This window comes from Bufo bufo, chromosome 1 (assembly GCF_905171765.1).
Source record: "Bufo bufo chromosome 1, aBufBuf1.1, whole genome shotgun sequence".
In the NCBI taxonomy this organism is placed as follows: Eukaryota; Metazoa; Chordata; class Amphibia; order Anura; family Bufonidae; genus Bufo; species Bufo bufo.
In genome coordinates, this window is record NC_053389.1 from 492,957,606 (window position 1) to 492,978,450 (window position 20,845).

General features: G+C 37.2%; 1 protein-coding gene across 1 annotated transcript in view; it reads left to right on the forward strand.

Annotated features, from left to right (window-relative positions):
* Positions 1 to 20,845, forward strand: part of SYT1 (synaptotagmin 1) — a 364,679-nt gene that overhangs the window by 195,208 nt on the left and 148,626 nt on the right. The window contains exons 4-5 of the mRNA XM_040415732.1: positions 13,719 to 13,862; positions 20,289 to 20,456. Coding sequence (XP_040271666.1) covers positions 13,719 to 13,862; positions 20,289 to 20,456 — 312 coding nt within the window. The remainder of the gene's footprint in view (positions 1 to 13,718; positions 13,863 to 20,288; positions 20,457 to 20,845) is intronic.

Sequence of the window (20,845 nt, forward strand, 5' to 3'; positions counted from 1 at the left end):
TCCTGACCTCAACCCAATTGAGATACTGTGGCATGACCTCAAGAAAGCGATTCACACCAGACATCCCAAGAATATTGCTGAACTAAAACAGTTCTGTAAAGAGGAATGGTCAAGAATTACTCCTGACCGTTGTGCACGTCTGATCTGCAACTACAGGAAACATTTGGTTGAAGTTATTGCCGCCAAAAGAGGTTCAACCAGTTATTAAATCGAAGGGTTCACATACTTTTTACACCTGCACTGTGAATGTTTACATGGTGTGTTCAATAGAAACATGGTAACATTTAATTCTTTGTGTGTTATTAGTTTAAGCAGACTGTGATTGTCTACTGTTGTGACTTAGATGAAGATCAGATCACATTTTATGACCAATTTGTGCAGAAATCCATATCATTCCAAAGGGTTCACATACTTTTTCTTGCAACTGTATATATAAAAAATGCATTGTGAATTGTTAAAAGAGGTATACTGTGTATAAATGGTAAGTGGGTAGATGCTTGCTGGGCTATGGGTGCATATTACACATCAGTAAGCTACTATATCAAATGTTGATCAATACAATATTGCTTATAAAGAAAATCATTTCAGCACAGACTTTTACTACAGTGAACTCTACTAAATCTGACATGCAGTCTATAGTTAAAGGGGTTTTCTGGAGGTAGGCTATTGATGATGTATTCTCAGGATGGGTCTGATTCCCAGCCCCCATTTTTGCAGTTTTTTTGAAGAGGCTTCATTGAGCACTGTGGCCAACTCACAGCGTCCCAAGTACAGCACTGTCCGTACATTATATACTGGTTGTTCTTGGTATTGCAGCCCAGGCCCATTCATTTAATGGGAGTGAGCTGCACATGGGCTCTATGACTGATGAATGTGACATCACTGTCCTAAGAAGAGGCAGCTCACCAAAGCATAGAGGCTTCTTCAAACAGCAGATTGTTGAGGATGCTCGGAGTCGGACCACTACTGGTCCGACTGTAATGTCCAATCCTGAAGATAGGTCATCAATATTCTACTCATGGAAAACCTCTTTAAATGTACATATATACATATAAAACTGCTCTTGTAATATATAGATATTTATATAAATTTTAAGATAAAGTAAAAAAAAAAAAAATCTGTACTTAGCTTGGTTGTTTGTACATGTCACTTTTCACCTTTCTTTAATCTCTTCTTGTCATTCCTTATATAATTACATGACCAAATCCTTCTCTTTAGGGTGTGCTTACATGTGGCAGATTTATTGAAGACATTTCTTTAACTGTTTCATATCATAGATCTGCAGTATACTGTATACTGCAGTATACTGTATATTACACTATAAGCAAAATACACAAGCATGCTCACATATAACAGATTTCTTGTAGAAATATTTGCACCTTAAAACTTTTTCCATACATCTGAATGGGATTTGTAGAAATCCATGAACATGCTCTAGAAAGAACCCAATTCACATGTATTGAATGGATTTTCAGTTGCAGAAATTTCTGTAATAAATCTGCCCCTTGTAAACATACCTGCAGGACAGTGCCCATATTCTTTTAATGGACAGGAAAGAGGTTGTGGTAGCTATCAGCATCTGCAACAACACCCCATCCCTGAAAGAATACCAGCACAGTAAAGGATTCTGCAGATGGAGAGAAGACGCAGGAAATTTGATTTCCCTGTAGTAACTCTGCTCTATTCCTGTTTGTAGAATATTATGGAATTTCCTCGTATACCCAATGTGAATGTTCTACTCAATGGTCATAAAAAAAACACGCAAAAGTAAAGTATCACACAGAAACGCAAGCCTCAGAAACACATGTACAAACAAATTGACTAAGGACGAGAAACCGATTGTGCTTTTGCTTTGTAGATCTTTAATTAACATATGTTTTCATGTTTATGATTATGTTAATTAATATATAGTTTTTCATGTCTTTAATGTTTCTGTATTTGAGCTGTTAGAATAAATCTGTTAATGACATTTTCACACAATGCTGAAATAGTCATCATTTCTAATTGAGCTTTATAAAAAAAAAAAACTACTGTATTCATTGGATTTTTCTTTTCATATAAATTTGTCAACTGCAGCCATCAAAGCAAAATAACCAATCTCTCTTTTTCCAGCAGAAACCTAATTTTTTTCTTTTTAATCAAAATGATCATTTCCTAAAATATTCTGCAAAAAATGTACATAAGGTTTTATTCTAAAAGAATGTTGTTACCCGCAGATTTATTAACAAACTTGTACTTGCACAATGAGAGTTGGAATCTAATTGAACAATTGACTGATTGTTTCATTCATTCATTTGGTACTTTGTACTTGTTTACATAAATGACTCTTTTATATTGACAGTGGGGTTCATTTACGACTGAATGCCATAACATCAAAAAGGCCTGATCTACTTAATCTCATATGGACAAAATTAAATGATACTATGGCTAAAGCCAGACATACCCATTAGATAACTGGGACTCCTTTGGCTGACGGCTATCTCCCCTGCACCCTCCCGTACACATGGACACTCTGGAGCAGATATACTAAGACTGGCGTCACAAAGTCCATCAGTGCAGAATGAGCCTTTGCCTCTTAATTTGGGGCATTCCCAGGCAGTCTGTGCACCAGACTTTCAAATCTACATCATATATGAGCTGGTGTAGATTTAAACTATAATTTATGGCAGTGTCTGGCTTAAATGATATTAAATCTGGTGATCAGTGGATGCCACCTCCATCTCAAGCCCCACCTAATTCCTAATTTTGGACTTTTTAAATGTGGCAAGAGCGCAAAAAAAGTGAAAAGTTGCAAATTATGGCAAAATATAGTGTGCCCATAACTTTTTATGCCACAATATTGGCATAAACACCTTCATAATTGTCCCTCTCTGTGTCCTAAATAGTCAGAGAGAAGAAGCTCTTTGCAGACATGTTTGGCGCTGGCTTATCTACACAAGAAGTAAAAAATCAGGCATCTAGCCGCCCAGTTCTTATTATTACTTCGTCACAAAGTGCATTTCTTTGTAAGTAGTGGGCGCAATGACAGGGAGCAGCAATTGCACTGCTCCCCGTCATTGTACCCATTTAGCTGCTGCGTTCATAGCTGATCGCGGCATCTGACAGTAATAATACATTGTAAAATAAAAATAAATTAATTAAATCATACTTACTTCATCCATACTGATCACAATTGGCTGGCAGCCGCCATCTTAAATGAAGATCTAGGGCAAATTCTCACGCAGCCTATGATGACTAGTGATGAGCGGCAGGGGCAATATTCGAATTCGCAATATTTCATGAATATTTGGGCGAATATTCGCCATATATTCGTGAATTCACGAATTCATGAGCTCCAGGCATTATTTTCTTGATTGCGAAAATTCACATAAAATTTGCCTGAAATATTCTCATAAAAATTCACATGAACTGGTATTTTTTTTAAAAATCGAATATTTGTGATTATGAATATATTTAGCGATATTCTAAATATTTGCGAATTCTTGAAGTGCCGATATTCGCGATTAAAATTCGCAATTCGAATATTCGTTATCAACACTAATGATGACGTCATCACGTCGGCCGGTCGGTCATATATCACCGTTCACGGGATTTCATATGAGATCTTCAATCAAGATGGTGATGGCTGGCCCGTCACTAGCAAATAGTTGAGGTAAGTATGATTTGCAGTGAATAAAATTCTCCCGAACTTTCCGCTCAACACAATTGTACCCTCAAAACAACACAAACATTAGCAATGTATTCACTCATTACTTGTCCACTCCTGACAAGCGATAGTCCAGACAAAGGTACATCTGTACATTTTGGCTCTGGGTATGAAAATGACCAATAAAGGGGCATTTGGACAGGCACTCTGTTTCCTCTGCAAGAAATACACCGCATTGCACATTATTATGACCACTTGCTGTTTTCAACATCGGCAGCACATTCTGTAGTGCAAGAAGGAAGTCATGTGGTGAGCTGGCTTGGTGGGTATATAAGGTGTGCTGTCTGCACACATATCCCTCATGCTGTCATGGGTAAAAGGGGTGATTTATCAGAGTTGTAAGAAGGGATGATTATTTCCTTTCAGGCCAAGAGTGGCAGTATTTCTGAAACTGCGCAGTTTGTGAACTATTCACATGCTGCTCTGGTGAAAGTGTATTGTGAGTGGGCAAATGGCACCATTGCAAATAAGCAATGTAGAAACTGCCGATCACCATGTGCCATTGATCTGAGGTCAACATAGGCTAAGAAGATACGCAAGGGCAGACTGATACGCAGCTCACCACCAAAATGAACTAAGGGGCTACCAAAAGTGTGTCTAAAACAACACATTGGTGAACTCTACTGCACATTGGGCTCAGAAGCAGACAGAGGGTAACTGCACCTCTGCTAACAAAGTTTTATCTGCAGTAAAGGCTTCAATTTTTGTGGCAGTAGTTGGACCTCCACTGATTGACAAAGGGTTACCTTCTCTGATAAGTCATGTCTTCTGTTCATTGAATTAATGGATGTTGGTGTGTCAGGTGAGAAACATCAGAGAAAAACACTATTCAACCAGTGCTGGAAGGACATCAGCTGTTGGTTGCAGTATAATGGTCTTGGAAAAGTTTTCATGGCATTCTCTGGGACCACTCATCCATGTGGAAGACACACTCAACCAATTTAGGTATGAATCTATCCTTGCAGGTCATGTATGCCCTTACAAGCTTTTTTCCTGCAGTGGGTAAGATCTTCCAGCAAGACAATGTGACATGTCACATGGCTAGAAATGTCTGACATTGGTTGGAAGCTCATGACCAATTCTACCTTGGCCCCCCAATTCCCCAGACTTTAACCCAATTAGGCATGTATGGGACCACCTCTATTGTTATGTTCACTCTATGGATCCCCCAGTAGTTGTGGGATGCACTGTAGTCAGCATGTCTCCAGATACCTGTGACAATCTACTAGGACCTTACTGAATCACTCCCAGCCTATCTAGCTGCTTTCCATGCTGAACACAGAGGTTACTCTGGATATTAGCTGGTGGTCATAATAATGTAACTAGACTGAGTAAAAAAAAAAACAGTCAAGTGCTGGATCAACATGAAAATATTTCCAACCAAAGAAAAAGGTTTTGACATTCACCTTTACTTCTTCGGCGTAAATGACCCCCATTCTGTTACTAACAATGTGTTTTGTTATTGTATTATTCTTGTGTTTTATTTAGCATTTTGTTTTCTTACCTTATTTCCTTTCATGTTTTATATTTATTATGTTACTTAGTTTTGTATAATGTACTATCTGTTACTTTGTGGAAAAATGACCTATTTATTTCAAGAGGGAATATGCTTTGAAGGCATCTGAAATATTTATAAAGGCATGAAGTAGACATATTAGCACATTAAAAACGTTCTTCTGTGTGACATTTCATTGCTGATTCCACAGTGTAAGGGGAATTGAGCTGTCATTAGAGTGGTCAATGGTCCAGATGTGGACGATAATAGTTTTACAATGATATTGTTAGAATTATGCTAAATAACATTTCTCAAAGGGTTTTATTGATGTTTTTCTTTAAAGTCATTTTTATTTAATGCATAGCAGGCCATGGTTATTATCAAGAATTGTTTCCAAGCATTTATAGTTGTTACAGTACACTTGTGAATTTAGAACCACTTGTATCACTTTTTCAGGCGCAAATGGCTATATGGAATTGAATAAAGCTGAGGCATATGTATATGTGGAAGTATGATATATGAGTGAAATATTGCAGGAGTAATCTCATCAAAAGAAAGGATGGAATATTGTTAGGATATGCAATCATTTCATGTTCAGTTGGGAATCTTGCCTATCGGACTGAAAGGTGAAGAATCCACCTCGGCTTTTTCCTTTCACCCACTATGCAGGGAACTCATTCAAGTGAATGGAGCTGTGATGCACTTTCCGACAAAGTGGGTATAGGGTAACATCACTGTGCAGGAACAAGCTCTCTCCTCATTGGTGTTTCTGTCAGTTGAAGCCCCAGCAATCAGATGGCATAGCCAAGCTTTTTTTCATCTCCTGTAATTTCAAGAAAAGCCTGTCAAGTATTTGACTATGGTTATAGATACCTAATTGTCATGCATTATACTTGGGATATACTGTATTAGAGTGGAAGTGATTTATAAAAAGTAAAGGCAAAAAAAAATGGTGTTACAGTATACAGTGGGGGAAATAATTATTTGACCCCTCACTGATTTTGTAAGTTTGTCCAATGACAAAGAAATGAAAAGTCTCAGAACAGTATCATTTCAATGGTAGGTTTATTGTAACAGTGGCAGATAGCACATCAAAAGGAAAATCGAAAAAATAACTTTAAATAAAAGATAGCAACTGATTTGCATTTCATTGAGTGAAATAAGTATTTGAACCCTCTAACAAAAAAAGACTTAATACTTGGTGGAAAAACCCTTGTTTGCAAGCACAGAGGTCAAACGTTTCTTGTAATTGATGACCAAGTTTGCGCACATTTTAGGAGGAATGTTGGTCCACTCCTCTTTGCAGATCATCTCTAAATCCCTAAGGTTTCGAGGCTGTCTCTGTGCAACTCTGAGCTTGAGCTCCCTCCATAGGTTTTCGATTGGATTAAGGTCCGGAGACTGACTAGGCCACTCCATGACCTTAATGTGCTTCTTCTTGAGCCACTCCTTTGTTGCCTTTGCTGTATGTTTTGGGTCATTGTCGTGCTGGAACACCCATCCACGACCCATTTTCAGTTTCCTGGCAGAGGGAAGGAGGTTGTCGCTCAGGATTTCACGATACATGGCTCCGTCCATTTTCCCGTTTATGCGAATAAGTTGTCCTGTGCCCTTAGCAGAAAAACACCCCCAAAGCAAAATGTTTCCACCCCCATGCTTGACGGTGGGGACGGTGTTTTGGGGGTCATAGGCAGCATTTTTCTTCCTCCAAACACAGCGAGTTGAGTTAATGCCAAAGAGCTCTATTTTGGTCTCATCAGACCACAGCACCTTCTCCCAGTCACTCTCTGAATCATTCAGGTGTTCATTGGCAAACTTCAGACGGGCCTGCACATGTGCCTTCCTGAGCAGGGGGACCTTGCGAGCCCTGCAGGATTTTAATCCATTGCGGTGTAATGTGTTTCCAATGGTTTTCTTGGTGACTGTGGTCCCTGCTAATTTGAGGTCATTAACTAACTCCTCCCGTGTAGTTCTAGGATGCTTTTTCACCTTTCTCAGAACCATTGACACCCCACGAGGTGAGATCTTGCGTGGAGCCCCAGAGCGAGGTCGATTGATGGTCATTTTGTGCTCCTTCCATTTTCGAACAATCGCACCAACAGTTGTCACCTTCTCTCCCAGCTTCTTGCTAATGGTTTTGTAGCCCATTCCAGCCTTGTGCAGGTCTACAATTTTGTCTCTGACATCCTTGGACAGCTCTTTGGTCTTTCCCATGTTGGAGAGTTTGGAGTCTGCTTGATTGATTGATTCTGTGGACAGGTGTCTTTTATACAGGTGACTAGTTAAGACAGGTGTCCTTAATGAGGGTGACTAATTGAGTAGAAGTGTCTAACCATTCTGTGGGAGCCAGAACTCTTAATGGTTGGTAGGGGTTCAAATACTTATTTCACTCAATGAAATGCAAATCAGTTGCTATCTTTTATTTAAAGTTATTTTTTCGATTTTCCTTTTGATGTGCTATCTGCCACTGTTACAATAAACCTACCATTGAAATGATACTGTTCTGAGACTTTTCATTTCTTTGTCATTGGACAAACTTACAAAATCAGTGAGGGGTCAAATAATTATTTCCCCCACTGTATATGGCAACCAATTAAGCACTTGTTTAAATATTTGTTTGCAATGATAACACCTTCCCGCAGCTGGGTGTAATAATATGACCAAGGTGCACAAGGGGTATGTGGAGTGCGCTCATGAGCAGGGAATATTCTATTGCCAGCACTAGGACTAGCATTTTGAACTGAGTAGGAAGCACAGTTCCATTGAAAGTTTAGTGGCCATGCTAGATTACTGCAGTTCAGCTCCCATTCAAATTTATGGCAGCTAAGCTTCAGTAACCCGGCATGGCCACTTTACTTTGAATAGAGCGTTACTCCATTCAAAATGGTTTTCACAGTGCCGGCGGCTACAGGGAACAGCTGATCTGTGGGGGTACCCCACTTTTCAGATATTGATAACCTATCTGTAGGATAGGTAATCAATATTGGCATCCTGGAAAACTCATTTAACATATCTTCAAGGTTGAAGCATGTATGGTCACCTGCCAACAAAGCAATATAGGGTTGCATGGGAAAGCGGTAGTATAAAATTAAGCTAATAGCACTATAATAGGGACATCAGTATTGATATAGGAAGTATAAATGGACAATAGATATGAATGGTGATTGAATAACACTGTATTGTGTGGTAAATTTCACATACAGAATGCATGCATAAATATAAATGACTTTAGAGAAGGACATGAGTTCAGAAGAGCAGGATTGACAGTGCCATAAACACCAAGAACTGTAAATGAAGTGCATATCTAATGGTCATTTTTCCAAGGTTCTTACTAATGGTTATGTGTGGCCGTCTTAATTTGATTTCTTCCTTCTGTGTCCTTCCTCTCTGTGTTGTATCTCATGACTGTTCTGGATTGTCACTTGCGGTAGGTTTTATTTTCCTATCTGGGTAAACCATAGATAGTGGAAGCATTTTATGATTAGTTGTCTTGACAGCTGGGGCTTCTCAATTGAGATTAATCTGCTGCTTAACACTGCTTAATACATCAAGAGGCTGAACTAAATTGATTTCATTCAAACATAAATAGAGTTATCCCCACAAATACAAAGACAATTGTATTAGACGGCTAAAATTGTGTAATTGCTGCAAATAATCAACAATTATGAAACAAAAATTGCTGATCGATTGCATGCTTCATGTTACATTTCCTAATAATATCATTTCAACTAAGAGAAATATAAGCCCTGAAATTTGCATCACTTTGTGAGCTTTTAACTATTCAAGACTAGATTTGTTCTTCACCGTGCTAATCAAAGCCTATTTTGGCAAATATCCTGCACCTAATGGTGGCTGCATTTCTTATAAAATCCTAAAGAAATGGATAATTACTGTATTTTTCTGCTTTATAAGATGACTGGATTATAAGAAACATCTAGGTTTTAGAGGAGGAAAATCAGAAAAAAATTTTTTCATCAGAATTCAGATCAGATCCCAAGCTTCATCAGACCTCAGATCAGACCCCTACATTAGACCTCAGATCAGACCCCTAAATCAAACTCCCCTATCAGACCCCAATATCAGACCTGCATATAAGACCTCAGAAGATACCCCCACATCAGACCTCAGATCAGAACTCCATATCAAACCTCAGATAAAACACCCATATCAGACCCCAAAATCAGACCCCCTATATCAAACCTCATATCAGACCAAAAATAACTAAATGACATTACTTCTAATGTTTCAGACAGCACTGTCAGTCTGTATATCCAGCTGCTCTTCCTGCACTCACTGCTCCCTGTTTTTCCCTGGCCCACGATGCTCTTTGACCTGACATTGCACAGCATCAGGACGTAGTGCATGCACTACGTCCTGACGTTGTACGTAAAAAGTACTGTGCAGAGCAGCACCTGGAGAAGACCAGGGAGTGGTGAATGCATGCATGCTGCATACTAGTGAGCGTTTCCATGATGGAAGGGCTCAGTAGTACTTGCTTTATATATTGTCATTATCCCCCCACAAACAAACACCTTTTGCGTGGAGATTTATAAGCTCAAGATTTATCAAGGCTGGCATTCCTATGCCCCTGGCCGATGCTTCTTAATAAATCAGGCACATCTATGTATGGCAGTAACTCAGATCCTGAGCGGAGTGGGTGCCATAGCAACGGGGTGCATCCTGTTTCATATAGCAGACACTTGCAGCTCATGTCCACGACCGTCGATCCAGACCACGGCATCCCAGTGCGCGAAAACCTGGAATAGCTTGCTTCCAGGTATGAGAGCCAGAGCGGCTCCCTCCAGTGGCGATCAGAGAAGCCAGAGCATGAATGCGACAGCCCCTGTCATTGAGAATGACAAAAGGCTCCTGCATAGTTTCCTATAAAGCCCCTGCATATAGCACCATAGGAAACTAGTACATTTCTCACAGACTCCAATGCTAATGCATTGGAGTCTGAGAATAGGAATCTGATGATTTATTGCTATAGTTTCCTATAGGAACAATGAAAAAGTGTAAAAAAAAAAAGTTTTTACAATTTTTTTTTTTTTAAATATAAAAAGTCCTCCACAAAATAATAAAAAAATACACATCATGGGTATTGTTGCGTGCGAAAACACCCATACTATAAGAATATAAAAATGTTTTTACCATACAGAAAATGACCAAATAAAATTTTTTTTTAAATTCAGATTCACCTTTTTTTGTCGCTTCATTTAGCTCAAAATTTAGCTCAAAAAGTCGTACACACGCTAGAATGGTATCAATGAAAATTACAGATCGCCTAGCAAAAAATTAGCCCTCACACAGCTCCAAAACGCTATAAAACTACACATATAAGGAGTTGCAAGATTTGTACTGAACTGTAGAATGAAATGAACTGGTCAGTTTTATTGCAGATCAAACGTTATAAATAAACAACCCATAAAACTTTGGCGGAATTGCATATTTTTTCCAATTCTATCCCATTTGGAATTTTTTTCCTGCATCCCACAATATCATATGCAATATTAAATGGTGGTATTGGAAAGTTTTGCAAAACACAAACCCTCACACAGCTATTTGAATGGAAAAGTAAAAAGTTATGGCTCTGGGAGGCCAGGGAGTGCAAAATGAAAACACAAATAACTAAAAAACCTCTGTGGTAGAAAGGGTTAAATAACCTCTTTAAAGAGAACTTTTCATATTGTACATGCAGACCTATCCATGGGTAGCATGCTACAGAGCAGAGGGAGCTAAACAGATTGATATATAGTATTGTGGGAAAAGATTAGGTATATTTTATGTATTTATATCCCTGTGCTTTCTATGCACAGAAGTCCTACTGAATAAAACTACCCACTGGACACCCAAACATTAAAAGGACAAGGATTTAAATGAAGTACAATTTACAATGCATCATTTCCTGAAAAACTATATATCAATCTGCTCAGCTTCTCCTGTTCTATACGTTGCCTGCACATTAGCCACCATGTTTAGCCTAACAGGGTCCCTTTAAGCATTACTTATACATTTGCTTATACATTACCAAAATAATTTTTAAGATAGTTCAGTTTGCTTTTTGTAAATAGCATACAAAACCAGCAGTTAATGATAAAATGTAAAACCCCATCTAAATCATTTTAATTGGTCTTTCATATGTCATCTGGGGCTTGGTTTGAGGAGAAACACAAAATATATTTGGCTAAATAGCTTAAATGTGATTGACGACTTGTGCAGTAAAGCTGAGGTTTTGCCCATAGACTTTACTACAGTGATTAAAAAAAATCATTTAACATACTGGCATTAGTTATGTAATGTTGTGCCAGATATATTCCTTAGTTAACATTTATCACTAAGTTTTTGTTGTTTTTGTTTCATATGCTGATGGATTCTTGGCAGGTATCATGAATTGTGGAGCCAAATCATTCTGTGTATTACTGTGAAAATATATTGAAATGTACTTCACAAATCTGATAATCTGTGGTGTAGAATTAATATACTGTGTTCATACAAACAGTTGACTAATTTAAACTTTGCAAAACCTTTACGTGGTCTAATATATAAACTCAAACTTTCTAGGTCATGTACATAATGACACAGAGCAGCATATGGCACCAGGTATCTCAGAATAGTAAATAGTTTTCCAAAATGTACAATTTATTGGTAAGCAGCAGTCCATCATATCCTTCACAGAGAGACTGGAGGCAAAAATATCCCTGGTTGTGACATACCGGTCCAAAATTATATAGCCTATTCTGTTGTACCAAGGGTATAATGCACAATAGTATAACAGTCTATTCAATGTGACTCTTTATTGAGATGACAAAGTGCCCAGAAAGTGGGTTAGAGAAATAATGATCTAGTTGCTACTAATAATAATAGAATTTTCCAACATAAGTCAAGTGTCTTAAAACATACTTATTTTACCATGAGCCTGCTGTGAATCTCCTTTGTCATGCAGACAGCCACCATGCCATCACCATGGATGTCACATTACTCCAATGTGCTGACGTAACAGTACTGACAATGCTACATGGTGTTCTGCGGGTGCAGCGCTGCAGTAACTAAGTACAGCCACCACGCAATAGATGCTGCTATTTCAGGCACCTGGAGCTCCTGAAAACTGCTGATCCACGGGGGTGCTCAGAGTTTTGATTACCTATCCTAAGAATTCCTGTCCTGCCAAATTTCAGAATTGTTAAATTGTTTACTAAAGATGAGCAAATTTCTTAAAATTAAATTCTGTTCTGATTTGGCCAAAACGGCTGTTAGATTCAATTTGAGTCTTTCTCTTTCTTGATTCTCCAGAATCAAATCACACAAAATACAGGTTCATCATTATGAGACCTTTAAAAAAAAGAAAAAAGTTTAGTCAAATTTTGGAATTTTAGATTCTATTTGATAATCTCTATTGTTTAGTCAGCTTTAATAACAAGGCATCAAACTGTCCTTTATGAATTATATTACTTCTTTGAGTTCAAGAAGTAATATATAATAATAGAAAAAAAAGGGAGTGAGTGAGTGTCCAATATTGTATGTGTCTAGTATGTAGGTCATCACTATTCAGTGAAATAAGAATAACTTGCAATTCCAGAAATATCCCATAGAAAAGAGTGACTCAATTTCTGAATAAAAATGCAAGCCTTTTTAATTAAATCTTGAACAACTCTTTTTAAATTAAAAAAAAAGAAGATATTAGCAGAAGTACAAGGATTACTACCATTGTAAAATAGATTTTTATGTACCACATAGTTAACTTATGGAACATCAAACATTCACAAACATATACGATCAGAATTAACTATAATGTGGAGAAGCATTCAATTTATAAATGATATTGGAAGGCAGCAAGAACACAAAAGCTTTCTTTAAGCTGTTTTAAAAGTTAGACTAAATCTCTAGTTAATTAAATTGCAAAGCTACAGCTTAATTACTAACAAACAATTCCTAAATAATTGAATAAAATCTAACAATGTAAAATCAATTTGGTTCGGCCTGAATTTACTTTAAAAAGTATGAAGTAAAACAATGAACCTAGAAAAACCTTTATTTCACGAGCCTCCATTTCAATGATAGCATGTTTTATTCTGGTTAAATATTTGAGTAAGATTGGCACTTTTGACATGTTTGAAACGTTTTAATGAAACTCAAGAACTGGTCAGCTATAGTTCTGGAATGACCCTAGATATAGTGCATGCAGAAATGACTTGAGTTCATTGGTTTGTAACTTTTAATATATATTTTTAAATACTGCTTATAAGCATGTGTTAAGTTTTGATAAAATAGATTTGTTATCAAGCATTATGCAGTATTCACATAACATAGTTTAGTGGAAATGTGTATCTAATATGCCTGCCTTCATTAAAAAATCAGTTTTCTTAATTTTTTGCTGCCTGCTAAGCACATAGATCTACAGTATGAAAAAAAAAACCATCAAAAGTCATGGCATTCCATTGAAAACCTACTGCATAGCTTTAAGTGCAGAATACAAGAATCGTAACAAAACCTCATTTATTTCATACATTTATTTCACAGGTGTTAAAGGATGATGATGATGACGATGACGATGATGATGCTGAGACTGGTTTAACTGATGGAGAAGACAAAGAAAAACCAAAAGAAGAAGAGAAGCTTGGAAAACTTCAGTATTCACTGGACTATGATTTCCAAAATAATCAGGTTAGATAACATGTCTGCTTAATGGAAATTTGTCCTGTTGCACCTGTATTTTTAATGTACAATATGTAAGCCTGGTTAGGATTAGGCCTTTGTGTTCAGGCAGCAAAACTACTCAATCCCTATATATTTCTTGGATAGAGAAGTTATCAATTCCAGTGCTTACATGTTGGTAAAGGGATGTGCTAATTAATACAGCATCCAGTGACTCATAAACACTCTTCCAAAAGCTTTTGCCTTACATAACACAGAAGTGCTAATTAAAATAGCATTCACATGACACATATTTGTGGTATATCTATAAGAAATGCCTTAGATGTATTGTACATGGGTGTTAAACCACTAGAAACTCCATTCCTCCCCCCTCCCTAAAGAAAAAAAAAAATTAACTAGAAGCTGGATAGCTGTATGGTGTTCAATGGGGACCACAGGTCCACAATTCTTCAAAACTAATACATTGTAAATTTCTTAAATGACTGAAAGGAGATCCTTATGTACTTTTCAGGAGTTGCAACCATGGTAATAGGAGAACAAATGCTATGCTTAGCTATAAGTCAAAAAGCTTGTCATTAGCAATCTTCCTGCTGACCTTTGAATGTTGCACCCTAGACAGACACATTACCTGCTCACCTCATGCTCCAGTCTAACTAAAAAAAGAATGGTGTAACAATTCAAGAATTCATCTCTCTTTTCCATCTCAGTGGTGCACCATCAATTGGGCAAGATGAGAATTTTAGAAGGCACTTTTGTTTTATTGAAAATGTATCAGTTGTCAAATACAAACATACAGTATTACTCAATGAAGTCCAAGGTGGATAACAGTATAATAAATATAATAAACTACACATTGCACACTACAGCAACATTCTAATAAAGATACTCTATAGTTGTCATTCAACAAACAACATACAGTTTACAGGGCATGGGGAGTGAAAACAAAGAGGAAAGGGAGAGTGGTTCTAAGGCCTGAAAGTGTATTAAAAGACAGGCATACCAAGAAGATAGAGAGAAGGAGATCAATCTTCTTCTCTGTTTATGGACTGCCTATGAGTACTCTCTAAGTAGGCTACAAACCAGTCTTTGGCAGCCCTGCATAGATATCCGCTTGCAGTGTATAAACTTTATTTTCTGGCAAGCATAGCCTTAGCCATATGGATCCCAGGAAGGAATTCATAAAGTACCGATTGATATGTTAGGCTGCTACTGGCAACAGAGTTCATTCTCTAGGGAATCCAATAGGACATGTGCAAATGGTTGTTGCAAGAAGAGGTACAGAGTTTAAAGGGCTTCTTTAGTGACTAGGTATTTCAAGCATCATCTGCTGTAGCATTATCCAACAGTGTGCATGACAGTCCTCAAGAACAGAGACCCTTAAAGGGACAATCAGACCAGAGACCTTGTGCCTTTAGTCAACCTAATATATGCCATCGTATTCCAGTAGTTTTTTCTATGACAGCAGAGATCCCTGGGACATTATGTCTTTTGCCCAGATAAGCTTGTGGATGGTGATTGGTTTCCGCAGGTTTGACTTTGGTCACTCTTGCTGGTGTTTCTTCACAATCTTGAAAATGTCCCTGTTGAATGTCCCAGGTGTATTGGTTAAACCTGTCCTACTTGTCCCAGAAAGACAGGAGAAAGAAATAGGACATGGACAGGTCTACTAAGTCACATTCAGTTATTTTTACAGTTCTGTGGACACAGTCACTCACAAAAGAAGTCTGTAGCACAGTGAGCATTTCAGAAACGACTTTTCCACCCTTACAGGATTCCTTGTATACTGTATTTTCATTCTGTCCACTTTAGAGCTCCAAACTAAGCAAAACATAGTCCTTACAATGACCTGCTGAATGGTGATACGAGGATGTCAAGCTTATGCTGTGCATGAAGCACAGGCAGGATATCACTAAGGGCTTATGTTAATGCAGGTCTGGAACTTTCCATATGACCATTCATTTACCTCAAGGAGGCAGTTATACAATCCATCCCTGTGCTTTACCAACCTTCAAAATTATTATAGGATAAAAAAGTCTTGAAGACCCATGCTCTCTCTTGCAATGTTTGGATGGGTCCACTCCAATACTTTTTGCAAAAGAACTTTCAGCACCCAATAATTTGTGAAGAAGTGAAATTTGTTCATTTGTTCACCTATTTTTAAATAAATTTTCTTGTAATGTTGAAAACCCCCTGAAATAGAAGATTCATACTTACCTGCTGCATCCCACTTTAGTCCTCCTCGCTGCCTCTACTGTCTCCATCTTCCAGTCTCTACAATGTTCTCATCCAGCAATTCATGACCGGTTTCAGTAGTGACATGCTGCTTGTGGCCTCATCAGCTCTGAAAACAGTCATTGGCTGGAGCGGTGCAGCCAATGCTGGATGCAAATAGTGCGGGGACCAGAAGAGGAAGAAAACGGATGCAGCTGCGTGGAGCAGGTAAGTATTAATCTTATATTTCAGTGGCAGGCTGTCGACACTTGCTTAAAAATGAAGAATACCTGAAAACCCCTTTAAGAGAAACAATGTTTTTGCCCCTTTATTGGGACAATATATATACATGTTTGTTTCCAAACACATTTGAGACCGTATTTGAAAGAGAGGAAGAAATAGACTATAATTTTGATTTTACGTAAGTGCATTTCAAATAAAGCAAATCCAGGAGCCTGCGGATCAAAGAGACCTCATCTTAATGTTCTTAGCCAATGCAGGCGCACAATTCTTCTGTTCCTTTCCATTGTTACTGACCACTCAATACTAAGAGAATATCATTAAATCAATGGGGGACTTTATAAACCTCAAACAGCTAAATCCTGCCAAAGAATAATAAGTGGAATAAATTGGTCCTTACAAACACATCTCACTTTCTGTCTGCAGATGAAAACAAATGTGAACTTTATTGAAAGCAAGCAATTATACGAGTTCTTTTTGTCAAAAAGTCAAATGAAAAGTCATTGAACTCTCCTACCGTGTAAAGTGTGTGCAGAACAATTGTCCTGTATACTATTGTAAATGCACAGACTTGTGCTAGAATATATCAGAACTGATTTCGGTGACCTGAGGCTTCAAAGATTATAGATACAGTGTCTGCTGCAGTGGAGTTACATACAAAGATGTAGGGTATGATTGAGGCAATTTTCAATTCAAGAAATTCTGCTACTTTTTCAGTAAATACGGTATAGAAAAAAAAACAATATGTTACATTAAATATTTTCCATAGTCATAATTAAATTAAAGACATACAACTTAATTTTAAATAATACTTTAAGGAATACTTGCAATGCTCCTTGTCTACAGTATGTCCATCAAATTAATCAGGATGCCACATAGCCATAAAGATATAGAACAATTATCAAGTGACATTTTCTCTTCTCTAGCACATACTGAATAGAAGAATAAAGCCATAGTATGTGTAGATTTGAAATGAATGGATCCATAAGGCCATATGGCATATTTGTTGCAGATATTTCTGCTACTGTTCCATAAATTCTGTCTGAATGTGAATCAGATGTGTGGAACAGGCTTTCATTTAAAACCTTTCTGCCATAAATCTGTCACATGGGAACATAACTAAGTGCTGTACAATTAAACCGTGTTTAGCTGTTGTGTCATTACTTCCCTTATCCTCGCAGCTTCTAATAGGATTGTCCCAAGATAAATTTTATTTTACTCTGTTAGATCACACAAAATGGGACAATCTTTCAAACAGAATCATTTAATAAATTGCTGTTGTCTAGTGATTGCTGTTAGCTACTCCTTATTGCACTCCCTAATTGATTCCCTCTCAGAATATCCACCATGTGTCAGTTCAGGTGGTCAAAATGCTCAGTAGGCCAGACCACCAAGATACTTTTGCACGCAGGTGGAAGGGTGATTTTTTCTAATGTATACCGACCAGACAATAGGAATCAGTGGATTAAAAGAAGCTTCTTCCCACCATCACTGGACATATTAGGTTGATCTTCTGAGAGGGAATTAAAGGAACACAAGAGTAAATTTTTCTTATACAGTTTATGGGACTACACAGACGTACATGGCTGACAGATTTCTGGCTGCTGTAATTTAAATAGAGCACAACAGTTTAATGCCACCGAAATACTCCAAACTGAGTTCACAAAGACAAGACAAGTTCTTAAAACTCAAAATATCAAGAAGAAAAGTGCAGCTGCTATCATAGCCATAGTAGACAATTACATTGAACAATTTGACAGATATGGTACAATTTACAATAAACTATTCTATAAAATAGTTGTATCTTTTAATATAATGGATCTCATTTATCAAAATTATCTAACAGAAGGATAAACCTTTTACCAATAGTTACCAAGTAATATGTAACTTAGATTTTGCTAAGGCTGTTTAAAATATAAAAACTTTTGGTAAGTAGGCCACTGTTTTGGAAAATGTGTTTATACTGTAGGTTTTAATCATGACTCTTATTAACATATGTTTTTCAGAGCCCATATAAACTCTTCTAGTCCATAAATGCAACCATAATCAGGACTGCTACTTCGAGACTATGAAGGTCCATTCACATGTTGGCTTTTGCAGAATGAATTTGGCAGCAGGTTCTGCTGGGTGGCTGCATTGGATCTTTCTCCAATTGTACTCAATGGGAGGATGTGGTTTATGGGTGCAGCTGCACCAAGAAAGGGCATGTTCTATCTCGATTTAGTCACAGGAAAAAAACGTAGCCTCATCAATAGTAGTATGGTCTCCCAATGAAACCAATACGAGATTATCTTGACGCTGCCACCTGAGCTTTTGGAGCGACAGCTGCGCCAAATTCCATTTTCAAAACTAGCAGTGTAAATGGCCCCTTAAACTATAGTTAGAAGTAAAATGCATAGACCTGTAATATACAGTTATTCCATAATTGTTATTCACCTAGTATGATACATTTCACTGGGCTTCAAAGGGAGGCATGACCAAAGAACTCTGTATGAGCATGATAACTTATTTGCAGCAAACATTTCAGAAGAGTAAGGGAATAATTTTTCCACTCCACTGGGTAAAAATCATAAACTCATTTTTCTGTTTTTCATATAAAGTTATAGGTGCTGTTTAGATATGTCTCTTGCATAAGGATATTAATACAATAGAGCAAACGTCTCAATATCTCTCTCTTTGAAATGTCTTCATTGTCTCCTTTTTATGTCTTAAATTTTCAATATTTCGGAAGTCTTTGCACTTTTCTTTATTTATCTACAATTTCAGCATATCTTAACATACCTTAACTAGATAATAAATTAAAGTACTACTGATTACAATATAGTAAATGTATTATCTTATTTCATTAATGTATTGACTTTCATGAAATAAAGATTTTGAAGAAAACTTTTCACAGGGAAAATACCTCTTTACATATGTGCTATGATTTCCTAATGCTCGGACAATTATATCTTCAGAATGGCTTCTCAAAGTGTTGGTCATTGGGCTGTAATATAGATTACCTTCTCTGACATTCAGCAGTGCTGTGAGGGCTAATGTTATACCCATGTAGGCATGACTCCTAAATGCTATTGACATTTACTTTTTTGTACAACTCCATACACTGTGTAGTTTCAAGTGTCAGCGTACTGAAGCATAGCTACCATTCACTTTAATGGGAGCTTAGCTGCAGTACCTCGGTGCTGCCACTGCACAGCATATAAAGCTGTCTGCCTCTAGCTCTACGCACTTTATAGTATCCAGTGCCACAGAAATTGGTCGGTACGGGTTCTGGGTGGCAGACCCTCACTGATTCCCCACCAATTTGATATTGATGATCTTACTGCCGGATGATTCATTAATATCTGTAGGTTGAAGAAGCCCTTTAATTTAAAAGGATTGTAAAATGAAGACTACTTTTCCTCCAAAGATTATCCACTTGATGATAAGCCATGGTTGCAAATACTGAAACCTAAAGGTGACACCTCATTGCCCCTAAAGCCACTGTGCAGGAGAAATACTATATTACTCATCATCAGTTTTAAATTAATGAGTCATTATGTAATACATGATTGCAATGAGTTGTCTAGATCAGGGGCTGCTTTTTCCAGTGTTTCGTTGTTTATTTTTAAGAGGAACATATATAACTATACCATAACCTGAGTTTCTGGAAAATGGTCAAATCATATTGAAAACCTGAAAAAAATAAGCACCAGTTTATCATTTAAGTAAGCTAAGTGGGCACCAACTGCCATATTTAGAAATGTAAAATTAAAATTGGCCTTTAATGTTCAAATTAAAAGTGTCTTCATTTTCTATAGCTGACTATACATACAATTCTGCAGCACCCTCCCAGTTTTTATAGATATTTAAAGAATGAAAAGAAGAAGATGTGGATTAGAAATATGAGACATCATGTATAATCCAAGTGTAGGGAGGAATGGAGTATGATTTGTATTATTACATTTTGAGTTGAATGTCATTTCGCTTTTGCTCTATTTTTAGCTGATGGTGGGGATAATTCAAGCTGCCGAGCTACCAGCTTTAGATATGGGAGGTACATCTGATCCTTATGTGAAGTTATTTTTGCTGCCAGATAAAAAGAAGAAATTTGAAACGAAGGTCCACAGAAAGACCCTTAACCCTGTATTCAACGAGCAGTTCACTTTTAAGGTATTCCCTATTCCATTGTTTCTTGCCTATTGCATGGAAATTTTAGAGATCTGTTGGAATTGTCCTGGGTATTTGCTGTTTAATATATCCTATACAAATTAGATCTACCGAATATAAAATATGTCCCGAATGTCATGGTTAAAATGGCTCATGAGTAGCTTGAGGAATAAAAGTGATCAAACCAGATTATCATTACAGATAGATAAATTAAATAAAAGGATGGGAAGAGATACATTTTCACTTATGCAATGTCTCATGACTCAACCATTTCAACTATTTGCCAGTTTTCATAAAATGCAATGAGTGAATAAATTCAACTATAATTCTCTGACATGTTTTACAACCAAATCTGATACCTAGCAATATGGATTCAAATAATGGTTATTAAA